Source organism: Gracilinanus agilis, chromosome 1, assembly GCF_016433145.1.
Source record: "Gracilinanus agilis isolate LMUSP501 chromosome 1, AgileGrace, whole genome shotgun sequence".
Lineage (NCBI taxonomy): Eukaryota > Metazoa > Chordata > Mammalia > Didelphimorphia > Didelphidae > Gracilinanus > Gracilinanus agilis.
The window spans coordinates 587,638,506-587,654,642 of NC_058130.1; the positions used below are offsets into that span (position 1 = coordinate 587,638,506).

General features: G+C 31.7%; 1 protein-coding gene across 1 annotated transcript in view; it reads left to right on the forward strand.

Moving 5' to 3' along the window:
• Nucleotides 1-16,137, forward strand: part of CTDP1 (CTD phosphatase subunit 1) — a 123,218-nt gene that overhangs the window by 40,613 nt on the left and 66,468 nt on the right. Inside the window, exon 10 of the mRNA XM_044667250.1 lies at nt 14,611-14,776. Within this exon, the coding sequence (XP_044523185.1) occupies nt 14,611-14,776 (166 nt within the window). The remainder of the gene's footprint in view (nt 1-14,610; nt 14,777-16,137) is intronic.

Genomic DNA, 16,137 nt, shown 5'->3' on the forward strand with positions numbered 1-16,137 from the left:
TTCTTTACTTTTTCTAAACTGTTGATGTAGTATTTGAATTGTTATTTATATGTTCAGTATATTTCACTTATAAATCCATCTGGCCTTGAAGTTTTACCTTTGTGGGTTCATTTATGAGTAGTTCAATTTCTTTTTCTAAGGTATCAGAGTACTCTAATGTAATTAATCTGTATCTGATTCTCTTAATCTAGGTGCCATATTTCCATAAATACTCATTCTTTTAATTTAGATTTTCAGTTTTCTTAGATTATAAGTGGGCAATATAATCTTTTATGTCTTCTTCATTGGTTGTGAATTTTATTTTTCTTGTTTTTAATATTAGTGATTTGTTTTTTTCCTTATTTTTCAAATCCAATTAGTTAATAGCTTATTTATTTTATTGTTGGTATTATTATTTTTCCTTCAAATTAAATCCTAATTTTATTAATTGGATTTTTTTTTTGCTTTCAATTTTATTCATTTTTGGTTTTCATTATTTTTATCTTGGTGTTTATTTTGTTGTGTTTTTTTTGTTTGTTTTTAAATTTTAAAGTTATATTCCCAATTCATTAATTTGATTTTTCTCTCTCTTATTGATGAAAACATAGAGATACTAATTTTCTACTATGCATCCCACATATTTAGATGTTCTTATTATCTTTAGTGAAACTATTCATTGTTTCTATTATTTGTTGACCCATCCACTCTTTAGGATTATTTAGTTTCCAACTGATTTTATGTCTTTACGTCACAGACTTTTTAATTTAATGTAGTTTTATTGTATTATGGTTGGTAAAAAAAACACCATTTGTTTTTTATGCTTTTCTGCATTTGTTTATGAGGTTTTTATGCTCCAAAATGATCAATTTTTGTTAAAGTGCTGAACAGCTAAGAAATAGATATACCTCTTTCTCTTTCCATTCAGTATTCTCCAGACATTTATTTAGGTCTTTCATTTCATTTTATTTTTTGTTTATATTTTCTGGGTTTGAGAGGCATAAATTGAAGGTCCTTACTATGATAGCTTTACTATTTCTCCTTATAACCCATTTAATTTTTAAGGATTTAGATTCAATGCCATTGGTGTATATATATTTAATATTAATATTAAATTATTGTCTATAGTACTTTTAGCAAAATATAGTTTTTTATCTATCTTTTTAAATTTGATCTTGTTTTGTTTTTGGTTTGTCTAACATTGTGAAAGCTGTTGTCCCCATCTTATTTTGCTTTCGCTGAAACTTTAAACATTTTGTTCCATCCCTTTATTTTAACTCTATGTATATCTTTCTGTTTTAAGTGTGTTTCTTGAAAATAAAGTATTGTTAGATTCTGGTTTCTAATACATTTTGCTACCCTCTTGCATTTTATAAGTGAGTTCTTTCCTTTTACATACAGTTATGACTGCTAATTGCATATTTCCCTCCATCTTATTCTCTCATTCTTTTCCTTCTCTTTTTTCCTACTCCTTTTTTAAATTTTTCTTCTGACTAATCTTCAATCTAATTGCCTTTTCCCCTTCCTTCCTATTTCCCTATTGGGTAAGATGTATTTCTGTACCTAACTATATGTGTGTGTGTGTCTATTCTTTCTTTTGATTAATTCAGATAAAAGTTAGGTTCAAATAAAGAGCAAACCCATCCCCTTACTCCCTTTTCCTTGTCATATAGACTTCTACTTGAACACCACACTGATGTAAGATAATTTTACACATTCTACCTCTGACTTCTTCCTTCTCCCAGTGCATTCCTCTTCCCCACCATTTCTCTTCTTTTAAGATCATCAGAATTTAACAGAATCACTTCCAGGCTCTCTAATTAAACTCCTTCTCTGGCCTCTGATTATAAAATAATTTTGAGAGGCCATATGTAGCATATTCCCTAGAAAAATGTAAATGGTTTAATCCTGTTTACTCATTTAAGATTGCTTATTCAGGTTTACCCTTTTATGAATCTCTTGGCTCTTGATTTTTGTATGTGTCCAATTTTCTTCTCAGTTCTTTGGACACTGCTCTATGGTATCAAGAACATTTACAGGTCCTCTCTTTCATCAAAGATCTATTATTACTCTTGCAGGATTATACTCACTTTGGTGGGTAAGTTACATTTGATTTTTAAACCTACATCTTTTACCTTCTGGAATTTCTTTCTGAGCTCTCTGCTTCTTAGATGGTTGCTAAATCTTGTGTTACCAAGACTGTGGGTCTTTGATAGTTAAATCCTTTCTTTCTGGCTGCTTGCAATATTTTTTCCTTACCTAAAAATGCTGGATTTTTAATGTAATAATCTTGCGAATTTCATTTTGGACTTTCCAAAGGCAGAAAGTAGATTCTTTTAATTTTTAAGTTTTAAGCTGGTTTTAAGAGATTGGTATAGTTTTCTTTTGTAATATATTGTCTTGTGCTCTTTTTTTTAAGTTGTGTTTTCAGGTAATTGATGATTCTTAATCATCTCTTCTCATTCAGTATTCTATGTCAGTTATTTTTCCTATTAAAAAACTCACATTTTTAAATTATTTTACTTTGTTTTAATATTTCTTGATGTCTCTTGGAATCTTTAAATTCTGTTTTTCCATTCTAATTTTCAGGGAGTTATTTTCTTGGGTGATTTTTTAGTACTTCTTATTCCAAGTTATTAATTCCCTCTCCTTGCTTTTCTTCACTAGTTCTTATTTCTTTGACAGTTTTCCTTAGCACTCTTATTTTATTTTTATTTAAATATTCTTTGCATTCATTTTTTAAAATGTTTACTTCCAAATTCTCTTTTTCCTTCTAGTTTTTCTCCCACCCATTGAGAAGATAAGCAATATATCATTGTACATAAGAAGTTATACAAAACACATTTCCATGTTAGCCATGTAGGGGGGAAAGAAAGGGAAGAAAGTGAAAAGAGTATGCTTTAACCTGCTCTTGAGTTCATCAGAAAAAAATAAATAAAATTTTAAAAATAAGAGTACATCATTTCTGTGTTTTCAGGTAGATAACATTTTTCATTATGAGTCTTGAAATTGTCTTGAACCATTATATTATTAGAATAGCTAAGTCTGCCTTATTGATCATCATTACAATATTGCGATTATTGTGTAAAATGTTCTTATTTATGATCACTTCACTTTGTTTCAGTTCATATAAATCTTTCCAGGTTTTTCCGTAACCATCCTGCTCATCATTTATTATAGCACAATAGTATTCCCTCATAATCATATACTGCAACTTGTTCAACCATTCCTCAGTTGATAGGTATTCCTTTGATTTCCAATTCTTTGCCACCATACAAAGAGCTGCTATCAACAGTTTTTGTGAATTTAGATCCTTTTGATCTCTATGGGATATTTACCTTGTAGTGGTATTGCTGGATCAAATGGTATATTCAGTTTTGAAGACCATTGGGCATAGTTCCATTTGACCAGTGAGTTATCTTGACAAAACTCTATTAGTCTCTGCTCTGCTTCATTTTATTCTCTAAGGCCAAACAAGCCTATTCAAATTATCTCTTGATTGCCTATTTTAATAAGACCCTATATTGAATGGGACATTTTTTTTTTGTATTTCTAGAAGTTGTAGTGTGAATAAAGAGAGATCAGATAGGTATAAAGTGGAGGGACTAAGGGAGCAGTGTCACAAAAGTTAACAGAAAATGTTCTGGAGGAGGGGATTGGTCAATAGTGTTAAAAGCTACAGAATGGTCAAGAAGGATAAAGACTGAGAAAAGACCACTGGCAAGTAATGTGAGATACCATTAGGTGTCTCAAGCCACTCTTTTAAGAATTATAATATGTTACAAATAAGTTGCTAATCAGCACTGGTATTGAGAGAAGGCTCCCTATTCTTTTTTTTTAAACCTGTACCTTCCGTTTTAGAATCAATACTATGTATTGGTTCTAAGGCAAAAGAGTGCCTAGACAATGGGGGTTAAGTGACTTGCCCAGGGTCGCACAGCTAGGAAATGTCTGAGGCCAGATTTGAACCTAGGACCTCCTGTCTCTAGGCCTGGCTCTCAATTCACCGAGCCACCCAGCTGCCCCCAAGTCTCCCTATTCTTATGAAATCACAGATGTAGATTCCCCTCCCAAAAAAGTTTTGTATAAAATGTATATTTGGTGGAGGTTTGTTCTCTTTTGGCTAGAGTGCATGGAGGAATAGTGGAGGAGAAGAAAAAAGTATAAAAATCTTTACCAGATAGATGAAGTGCTATTGAGAGATTTCTAAATAAAAAAATTTATTTCAACTATCTTGATACCCTTCGTATTATGAAACTGAGCTATTGATACACAAAATTGATCAAACTTTCAAACTGTCAGTTATAATGGAATTTAACCATGTGAATCAAATTCCTCACTCCAAAACCATATATACTATATATATAGATACTTTACATATATAGGCATAGATATGTGTGTGCTTATAATATACATATATGGGATTTAACTACATGGTATTCCATATGTGTGAGTATACATATGTACATACAGAGAGAGAAAGAAGAGAGGGGATTTAACCACATGGAATTCCATATATATTTTTATAATTCATATATATGTATATACACACATATGTACATATGGAATTCTATGTAGTTAAATCCAATACATATTTATTTGTGTGTGTGTATAATATATGTAATATAAACAGCTGCTTCTTAAACAATTTCAGGATTAATCAAAGGAAAGGAAATATACTACATTTGCTTTCGAATGGTATATGATAAATTATAGTAGAGAAAGCATCTGTGGCAAAGATAATATGATGTAATGAAAAGAATGCTGGATGACATGGAAAATCTGTATTTTAATCCCAACTCTTCATTATTAGTAGTATGACTATGACCAAGTCAATTTAGCTTCTTTTTTCCAGACTCATGAGCCCACACTTACAGTCTACCCTAGCTAATACAAATGTTAGAGAACTATAGTAAATATGATATAATTTCTTAAAAGTAGACTTTGAAAGTTCAAATATGATTTACTTGTTTCTGGGTAAAGGAGCACAAAGAGGACTCAATAAGGAGAATTTAGATATCTTCCTAAAACTTTTATTTCAGAAACAAAAATGTTACTATCACTTTATATTGCAAAGATAGAACACATTTTATTTAGATTAATCATGGGCATATATAATTTGTCTATGTAGAAAGTTGTGTCTAAGTAGAAAATAAAAAAATTTATCTTATTGACCCTCACATCTCAAAATTTTTTATTTTTATTTCTAAATTTTAAAATGATTCTGATAATGTGTTTAGTTTTTGGTTTCTTTTTGTCAATATATGCCCTGCCATGTGCCTTATTCTCAAAATCACATTCTGGCATGTAAGTTATTCTCAAAGCATATACCAGTGGAGTTCAGCATACATTAGCTCTATAAAAGTGGAATGGATTTTAATATAGCCTTAGAAATGGACTTTACTTTTATCTTCCAAGTATCACACTAGCTTAGTTTGGCAGTTTAATAGAAGATTGTCACCAGGTGATAAATTCTTTGAGTGGTAGCAGTTGGTGAAAAATAGGTTTAAAGTTAATATCTTTAATCAGTGCCATGATCAGTCCTGATTTGAGAAGACTGATGATGAAGCATCAGCTGTGGCAACCTTGGCAAGAGGATGTATATCAAAGGTACCTAATGAGACATGCTTTCAGACATAGCAACTGGGTCAATGTGTTTTGTTTGACTATATTTGTTACATGGGAGTAGGAGAGAATAGATAATAACAGAGATGAAAAAAAGAGAGTCATCAATGAAACCTTTAAATATACACAGAAGAAGAAAAAAGTTCAGAAGGGAGCACAAATTGCAATTTTACTGCTACTTGGTTGAATTTTATATACCTTTTATATATATATATATATTTGAGACCATAAATTGTGGTTGTATCTCTAATCTTTTTTTATCCTTTATACATTGAAATACTTTTGTTTGCTTAAGTTCATGCTAAGAAATGTTTTAAAATAAATTTGAAGTCTTAAGTTCAGAGAGGTGAGTTACATCAGTAGAGGAAGTAGATGTGGATCTTTGAGCATTTCTAATATTGTTTAAAAAAAAAAAAACAACACATAGATACTAAGCTTTATTCAATGTCTTATACTTTGAATCATGGAAATACATTAGCATTTAAGACCATTATATGTCTATAAAATGTAACACTTTTAGGAAATTTGTTTTCTAATTTGTTACTCTTACAGTGCTATATATTGTCATTTTAAAGCATTCGAGGAGATTTGAGTTAAATGTATAGTTTAATTGAATTTTTTTTTAAACCCTTGTACTTCGGTGTATTGTCTCATAGGTGGAAGATTGGTAAGGGTGGGCAATGGGGGTCAAGTGACTTGCCCAGGGTCACACAGCTGGGAAGTGGCTGAGGCCGGGTTTGAACCTAGGACCTCCTGTCTCTAGGCCTGACTCTCACTCCACTGAGCTACCCAGCTGTCCCCTAATTGAATTTTTAAAAATAAATTAATTTATATTATTTCTAGCATAAAAGATGAGCATTTGAATCTATTACTTTACTTTGGTCAAAGTCAATATCAAGGAATAGATATATTGTCATAAAACCATATGGGAAATATATAGCTTAATGAAGGAAAAAAAGCATTTGAATCACTCAGCTGTACTTGGGGGGGGGGGTGACAATAAACTATAGAATTAAAAAGATGCATGAGAGAAAATAATTAAGTGTTGTCTGAAAACAGACTTGCAGATGGTATGCTGAACTTGAATTAAAGTAAAAAATAAGACAGTGTGTTCAACTTGGATAGCACTAATAATACAGCAGCAGATAACAGATTTGTTCCAAAATCTGTATAATTTACATGTGAAAAGCAGTAGTTCATTTCCAAGTGAAATGCTATAAAGAGGCAAATGTTTCAATTATTGGAAGTCTCTTGTGATAAAAATTTGTACAATTAGGGATGAAATCCACACAAGAAGTTTGACATATTGTATAAGTTTTGTCTTTTTAATTTGCAATTTTGATTTACATCATTTTCTAGTTTTAAAATTACTACTATCTTTAGTGAGATGTTCATTTGTATTCTCTTGTGGAGAGTAGTCAAAAAAGAAGCATCCGTTAAGTGTTCCCTCAAGCCTAGGCATTTGGGACCCTGGAGCATTTAAGCTGGTTGAGGGGATCAAGAAAGGAAGAACCTGACTTTCCTAGTGAATACCTTAGTGAATTTATTGAGTTTTGTACTCATAAAAGATAGGAGCCTGTTCTTATGGTCCAGGCTATACAGCACAATACATTTATCTGTAAGTTCCCCAGGGCTAGGCATCTCCTAGAACATAGTTGGCATTTTAATAAATTCTTAATGAATGATTGATCCTTTTCACAACTTCTGGCACAAGGGACTTCCTGACAAAACAAAATACAGAAGTAGCATAGCCTGAATTTCCAATTAATTAACAGGTCAATCTCTACAACATTTTTTCCAAATGTGTCCTTTCTATAGTCTTCACAGACTTTGCTATATAATAATGGTAGTAGTGCTTCTATGGAGGTTTGGAGCCAACCCAATTTTACTCTCAAAATATAGGATGAAATTTTTTTCCTTTGTATTTGGTCTTTCCTGATAGACACTTTATTGGATTCATGATTATATCAATGTGAGAATTCTGTCTACAATTATATATCACAGATCTTTTTTATCCTTAGCTTTTAGCTTACATAATTATGTTTATACATTCAACCTATTATGATAAGCCCATTTTGATGACTAAAATTACATTTAAAGTATACAGTTGGTCTTATGATTGTCGTGAGCTTCTGTACACAATATTTTTTAATGATAATTCAAAAACCATATGGTTCCTAATTTATCCCATGCAAAAAAATCCTACTTGCCAGAAAATTATAATGGATGGGCATTTTAAATATTAGAGAAATTTTCAGAGCAAGTGGATTTAGAAGGAATTTGAAAAATAATGTTCCCTGTAATACCCAGATTACTTGTTTATAATCTATAATCTATTTATAATCACTTAGATAAAATCTCATTTGACTAGTTTGCACTGATTTTTTTCTTTTTATGATGGAACCAATCTATAATTTTCTATCAGTGCAACATTTGTAAGTTCTAGTGAAGCACAGAGGATTAAAGCTGTAATAAAACTGCATTAGCTTCATCTTATTTCATCTTGCTCTCACCTTGTCCAAAGTGGTTCATAAAAACTGATTCAAATGGTGTTGCTGAGTGCTCTATATTTTCTTAAATTATTTTTATGTTTTCCAATTACATGATAAAAAATTTTCCAAACAATCATTTTACAAAATTTCAAGTTCCAAATTCTCTTCTCACTAACCCCAGCCCCCTCCTTAAGAAGGCAAACACTTCAAATTCTTTTATACATATGAGGTCATACCAAATATTTCCTTATTAGCCTTGTTGCTAAAGAAAACAAACAAAGTTAAAGAACATAAAAAAGTATGCTTCAGTCTGCATTTAGAGTTCATCAGTTCTCTCTGGAGGTATGTAGATTTTTTCATCATGACTCTTTTGGAATTGTCTTAGATCGCTGATTTGATCAGAGTAGCTAAGTCTTTCATAGTTGATCATCTTTAAAATATGTTTGTTACTATGTACAATATTCTTGTTCTGCTCACTTTTTTAGTTAATCAGTTAATACAGGTCTTCCCAGATTTCTCAGAAATCATCCTGCTTATCATTTCTTATAGCACAATAATATCCACTATTAGATACCACAACTTGTTCAGCCATTCCAGAGCAACCCCTCAGTTTCAAATTTTTTGCCACCACAAAAAAAGGACTGCTATAAATATTTTTGTATAAATAGAGGCTATATCCCTTTTTTGGTCTTTTTGAGATAACAGTCCTGGGAATGATATTGTTGAGTCAGTGTATGCAGTTTTATAGTCCTTTGGCTATATAAACTGCTGATCAGTTCACAATTCTATCAGAAGTATAATTAGTGTGCCAATTTTTCCACATCCCTATCAGCATTTGTTATTTTCCTTGTCTGTCATGTCAGCCAATCACATAGATGTGAGGTAGCATCTCAAAGTTGTTTTAATTTGCATTTCTCTAAAGTGGTGTGAATTGCTCTTTAAAGGAATGTAAGACATGCTCATTTTCTTTTCACCCAGTTTGGCATTGGTTAGGTATTAATCTATTTGTTAGTCATGACATATGTTAAAGTAATTATTTTTACATTATATGCAGAACTTACTTTCACTGGCAATCATGTCTTCCATTAGAAAAGAGGATAATTTCTAACAATTGTGAATTGATATTTTCCATTCTGAAGATTTCACATCATGCTTAATAAAATGTTAAGTGTTCTTTGGCTTTCGTGAAGTGTGCTTTGAGAGCCCATGATTTTAAATTTGTTTATTACTCTTTTGCATCAGATAACTACATCTAAATGAACATAAAATTTCATGTTTTTAAGCTTTTGTTAAAAATAATAAATACATCTGTGTTTCATTCTCAGAAAGCAAGAATGAATGTTTCTTAGAAAAATTTCTTTCTAAACTGATAATTGCAGAGCTATAATATCTTTCCCAGCAAAAATCCTGACCAAATCCTAAAGTGTTGTATCTCTTGAGGCTAAAGATTTTCCAAAATTAATATACATTCATATTTGTTCCTCAGGTAATCTTATAGTCATGTTAAATCATCAGAACACCTATAATAATCCTGTGCTTGGTCATACTCGTCTTGACTAACATACTGTTGGACAAACCTAGACTATTTTAAGATTAGAGATATGATTAGTTTCATGATCAATTTTAGAAAGAGAGAATTTGCCAAAATAATCACCTTACAAATACTGATTAAAAATATTTGTTAGAAGACTACATGGTAGTGATAGATTTAATCAAGAGTCAAGAATTTTAAACTTTTCATTGTTCATGATAGAAGTTAGGTCATTTGGAATTTGTGTTAACTGGCTCGAGACTCAAGTTTACTTACCGTTGAGGGAAACAAAGGAAGAAGCTAATCAGGTGACCAAACTATACAAAACTGAAAGGGAAATTGTTTTCTTATTCAAGAGAACAAACTTTTTTCAAACAATTTGTGTTTTTTTTTTACAGTATGGAAACAGAACTGCATTGTTCAGACTAGTACTTTGTATCAAATCAGACTCATCTCTTCGTTAAAGTAAAAATTACTTTCTGTATACTTAGTCCAGTTACGTATGTGTGGAAAACAATAAAACTACTCTTTAATTCTGTAATTTAGACTAATAACATTTCAGAAAGGCTTTTTTCCTAGTAATAAGATTTTAGTGTATTATGTTTTTGTGAATCAGTTTTCATATGTGCTTGTTATACGAAGATTTGTTCATTACAAGTAGAAATTTAGTGCAAAAATAATTATCACAGTAGTATCGGACATTTAGAAGTATTCTATTTAAGCAGTTTTTTCAAGGTTAAATATTTTCTAGATATAAATATGTTCACATGTAATTTTCTGTATTCTAGACAGCAGTTGACAAGTAGAAATGAACCTCATTTAGAGCATAGAAAGTGCTGGTTAAAATTCTGAAGCAGCAAAATGTATAGAATATATTATTCCCTAAATTTTTGCATATTAATAAAGCATTATTGAAAACAACTTACAAGAAACTACTTATAACAGAAAATGTGATGTTTTCCAGTGTAATATAAAAGAGTATATGTACATTATGAAAGGATATGGTATTTCTAGCACAAAGGGTAACATACCTTTTGAGTAGAAAATTGGATGGAAAAGATCTAATCAGAAGTTATACCTCTAATAACTCTTAATTATTAGAAAACAATAGTAGACTGACTGTAGAGATGCCTGAAAAGTGTGTAGATAATTTCCAGAATGTTAGCATTGTTCTATTTTTTTCCTCCCTTTTTTCCTCTTCCTTGGGATCCTTCTCCTATAACAGATAAGTAAAGTCAACCAGAACAAATCAGTACATTAAACCATAGTTTCTATGTCATTCAAATAAATACCTAACCCAGAGAGTTGTTGTAAGAATGAAAAGAGTTGTGAAAATGTCCCATACAACTGTAGAATGCTATATTCCAATATTATTTTCTGTACTACATAAGTTCCCCTCCAATTTATTTATGCGGTTTTCCTTATGTCTTCAATCTTTATTTGACCCTAAGCCATCATTGAGCTCATCTAGGTTGGCTAGGAAACAAGATGACACCCCTCATCTTCACCTCTATAGAGAGGCAGGGACACCCTGTATTTTCCCCAGGGATATTTGACAACTTATAAGGCTTGAATGAAGTGGAAATCAACTGCTTTGTTCCTTTCACAGTGAGATAAAGGACTGACTACCAGACCATATCATTTACCCTGGCACTGCTTTCAAAGACCACCTTATTCTTACTATCTTCCCAGCTTTTGTGCCCTTTAGTTCTCTCTCTCTCTCTGTCTCTCTCTCTCTCTCTCTCTCTCTCCTTCTCCTTCTCCTTCTCCCTCTCCCTCTCTCTCCTTCTCTCCCTCTCTCCCTCTCCTGACCTACTTATGTAACCTAAGGATTTCTTGGCTTTGCCATCTGCCCCACCACTGAACTCCTAGGATTTACAGGTTTTTCCATCTGCCCTTATATACTGTCTCCTCCAATTAGAGTATGAGCTCATTGCAACTAGTTTCACTTTTTCTGTTTGTAGCCCACAATGCTTGGGACATAATAAGTGCTCAACTGTTTTTTTTCATTCATTTCTTTAACTATTACTCTAGAACAGTGATGTCAGACTCCACTGAAAGGAGGGACACTATTCCATATATAAGGATCTTCCTGCAGGCTCATGTTATGGGTATTTTTATTTGTATTGTTATTGTTATTTCCTAATTATGTTTTAATATGGGTAGTCTGGTGGCCTGTGCAACATTATGCCCTAGAGTTTTGCCTCCTCCCAACCATTTCTTTATTTGATTTCCTCTGGCAGCTAAATACTAGACTTGTTCTCAAAGATATTTCTCTCTCTCTCAGTTCTGTGACTTTGAGCAAGTCTCAACCTCTCTGAGGTTCAATTTTCTTATCTCTAAAACAGGACTTAATTAATACCTGTGTTAATTCATAAGTTGACTTGGGGCTCTAATGAGACAATGTATATAAAAGCACAAAATTCCATGTTGAAAACTTTTAAAGAATATGATCCATTTGCATTTGAGATTTCCAAGACTCTAGAACTTGATTCCATTTAAATACATATATTTTTTAGTTGCTGTCACTTTGCTGGCTCCTATTTTCATTAGTCAGCAATTTTAATTTTTAATTCTTATTGATGAAGAAAGTATTTTAATGACATTCTTATGCTTAGAATTTCAGTTTTAAATGTAAATTCTACTTATTATTGATTCTAAGGGAAAATCATTTTTCCATACATTTTCCTCTTATCTAAGGCAGCAGAATAGAAATATGCAAGCTGTCTATAGGATGTAAATAGCCTAGAAAAATAATATCCCCATCCATGCAGCCCAGATGGCATCAATATTGTTTCCAAGTTGCTACCTGCTCCACCCCCCCATATAAAACACCTCTACACACACACACACACACACACACACACACACACACACACACACACACACACACACACACACATAATAGAGAAACAAGGATTAGTTATTTTCTTCAGAATGGCAGAAATGCCTTCTTGGCATTTGCCTTCTCTGCACTGTGTATAAGTCCTGGTTATGTTTTTAATGAATCCTCTCCATTTGTATTTAAAGATAGGATGTTCTCTATCTTTTTTGTATATAGTGTATATTAACAGTGACTATGAAAAATGTTGCATTTTATTTTATAGCATTGGTTTGTGAGTTTAGCCCACTAGATGATGGCAGTTTTACATGAAAAAGGATAAAAGATAATTGGACCCCCTTCCACTTTAATGGTAATGGCAGAAGAATGAAGAATATTACACACACACACACACACACAATCTTCAAGGCTTTCTGACTGGGTGGGAGGACTCGAGCTTATTTGGAACTGAAAAGCACTTTATTTTTAAATAGATACATTGATTGTTTGGCTCATCTTTTCTAGTTTATAGGAACCATAAAATTAATAAAGTAAAAGTACATTTCATAAACGGGAAAAGCATAAGAGAGGGGAAAAAATATAGAAAGATAATGAAGCACAGTTAGTGAGGAGGAGAGAAATAGCAGGAGAGTTCTTAAAAGAACTTATGTTAGTTAACTTATTATTTCTTCATTGATCATCTATTGCAACTTCCATATCGAGAGTTTTTACTTCTTCAGCAGTTCGTTACTATTGACAATCCTTTGTTTTTGTTCAAACATTCAGTCTGTACTAGATGGGAAAATTATTTCCTTGTCAGGGAAACTGTAGACTGAGTGATATCCCTAAATTGTGTACTTTACTCAGTCCAAGTTACATAAGACTGAAAGCCATCTTCTTAAGTCCCAGGATTCTGGGTGGATGTAAATATAATACATTATAAACTAATTTGACTGCTAGTACAAGCTCCTGCTATTGAAGCTAATATTCTATCAGTTGTTTGAAAAGTAGTAATTACTTGATTTTGCTATGTCAATTTAATCATTTAGCTTGCTTTCTTCATTAGGAACTCTGGTTTTTAGAGTGATCTTTTTCTGTTTTCTTTTAAAATAAGTGTTATTTGTCTTGGAAATAAGAATAAATATTACTATTTAGCCACAATCATCAAGTGGCATTTTGATGGACTTTCTCAATAGTAGAGAGCAAATAGACCATTAAGCTGAAAATAGATATGTCCCCTTTGGAAATTATTGGCTAATAGGAGGTGCAGCGAAAAGTTTGAGGTTTTCAATTTTTAAAGCAGATCATATAACATTTATTATTTGTACATTAAGTTGGCTCATTGCTTCTTTCTTAAACTTTTGTGATGATGGGGGAAAAATCTGTGTAATGTAAATCGTCTTTCAACTTGAACAAAAACTTTGCCATTTTGTTGGACCATGAATTCTGTAAGTCTTTTCAGGGAGTGAGGGCAGTGTTGTCATGATTAAGAATCGTGGTTTTACTACTGGAAGGAATCTTTGAAGTAATATATGTACAAGACTCTTATTTTCAGATTTTACTTATTTTACAGAGAAAACTGAAGCCTGGAGAGATTGAGTGATTTGCCCAATGTCACACATTTATCAAGTGACAGAGATAGATTTAAAAAAAACACTCTTACCTTCTGTCTTAGAATCAATACAAGTATTGATTCCAAAGCAGAAGAACAGTAAAGGCTAGGCAGTGATTTAGTGGGTTTAAATGACTTGTTTAGGGTCATACAGCTAGGAAGTATCTGAGGCCAACTTTGAACCAAGGTCCTCCTGATTCTGGGCCTGGTACTGAGACACCTTGCTACTCTTAGAGAATTTGAGCATAGGTTCTTTGACTTGAAATCCAGTATTTGTAAGGGATTTTTTTTGGTTTGTTTAAAATGTAGGCTTTTTTAGTGGGATTTTTTTAAATCCTTTTGAGAAAACAGAATTACAAATAAATAGTGAAAGGCAGCAACCAAGTAAGAAATAATGTTTTGAAACTTTATGGATTTTTTGCTATACTAAATTATTTTATTATATTGGTATTTCTTTACTTGTGAACTTCCAAGAGTCAGGAATCTAATTCATTGCTAAAATGATACACTTCAGACTATTTTTCCTCATATGGGACCTGTGAAATTTTTTCAGAGTTGTTCAACCACATCAACAACAGATGTTTGAAGAAGAATTGCCAGCAAGTCAAGACGAAGAAGAGCAGCCTGGTCCATCTAGAAGAAAACGACAGCCAAGTATGTCTGAGACAATGCCGCTATACACACTTTGTAAAGAGGATTTAGAAAGTATGGATAAAGAGGTGAGCCATGACCAAATACCAGGAATCTAAAGAAATGGTATTAGGAATATATAACAGTAGTGCTGACTGTTATTGACAATAATAATAATTTACAAAACCACTTTTATTTCTGTATGTTCTCTCTTCCAGCTCAATTTAATTTCATTAGATTTTAGAAACTACACAGCTAAAATGAAATTGAGATACTGTATGTCATTGGTTTCATATGTTCCTGGCTTCATAAAATACTTTAAATTAAATTAGATCCATCAGCATAAGATGGCATGTATGTACTTTCTGATGCAGGTATTATTTCCTATTGTGCTATTTTTGCTGCACTGTGCATATGCAAATACAAGTGGACATAAGCTAAAACCCCATTAATATTGCTGTTAAAAATATCTATTTATAGTATAGCCATAATGACCTTTCCTAATGAGTTTAAATATCCTTTCAGCTTTTGTTATTTACTTTTTATCCTGTTACAGGGAGAGTTTAGCTCTTGATGCTTTTAGGCTGCTTTATTAGGCATTTAAATAATTTTAGACTAACTTTTAAAAAAAATGTTGCATTGTGAGTCTGACAGTGGAATCTAGTCTATTTTTAACTATAGATTAAATATAGTGATTTTCTTCCTTGGAGAAAAAAATGAAACTTAATAGTTAAGACTTAAGATTTTTATCACAATTTAGTCAAGTTAAACTAGAAAATCAGAAATGGTATTGTCAATATAATAGGTTTAATTTTTTTAAATCTGAATTCAGGAAAGCTTTTGAATGATTTTAGATTCTATTGATTGTAATAACACTTGAAATATAATGCATATTTTTAGAAGACATTTATTTTCCAGTAGAAGAATTTCATTTGTTTAGGGATTTGTAGATATCTTGTGGTAATTCTTCAGTCACCAAGTTGGGAATCTCTCATGTGAAAGGTTCTTCTAGCTCTATCTTTCTTTGGTTCTATGTGGCAACCACATATAGATTATAATGACTATTTAAGATTTTCAAGCAATTATTCTGATTAAGATGAAAGTTGTCATTAGTTCCTTAATTTCTTGAATATTTTTCAGAAATTCTTTGATTTAACCAGCTAAATTAATTTAGTTCTTTGTGCTGTGCAGGAAAGAAAAATCATGTAAGATTTCATTTGAGAATATTAGACCATGCTAATGGAAAAAAATAACATTTTATTTCTAACCCTACCAATAACTGCATATTATCACTTTAGTCTTATTTATACTCAAGTTTACAAAATAAAGCTAGTATCAAACTGCTTGGAATTGCCATATTTACCGTACCTCCTTGTTTAATTACTGTTCATATACATAATCAGCAAGTTTATTCAGTTACCTGTATGTTTAAGGATACAATTTAAAAATA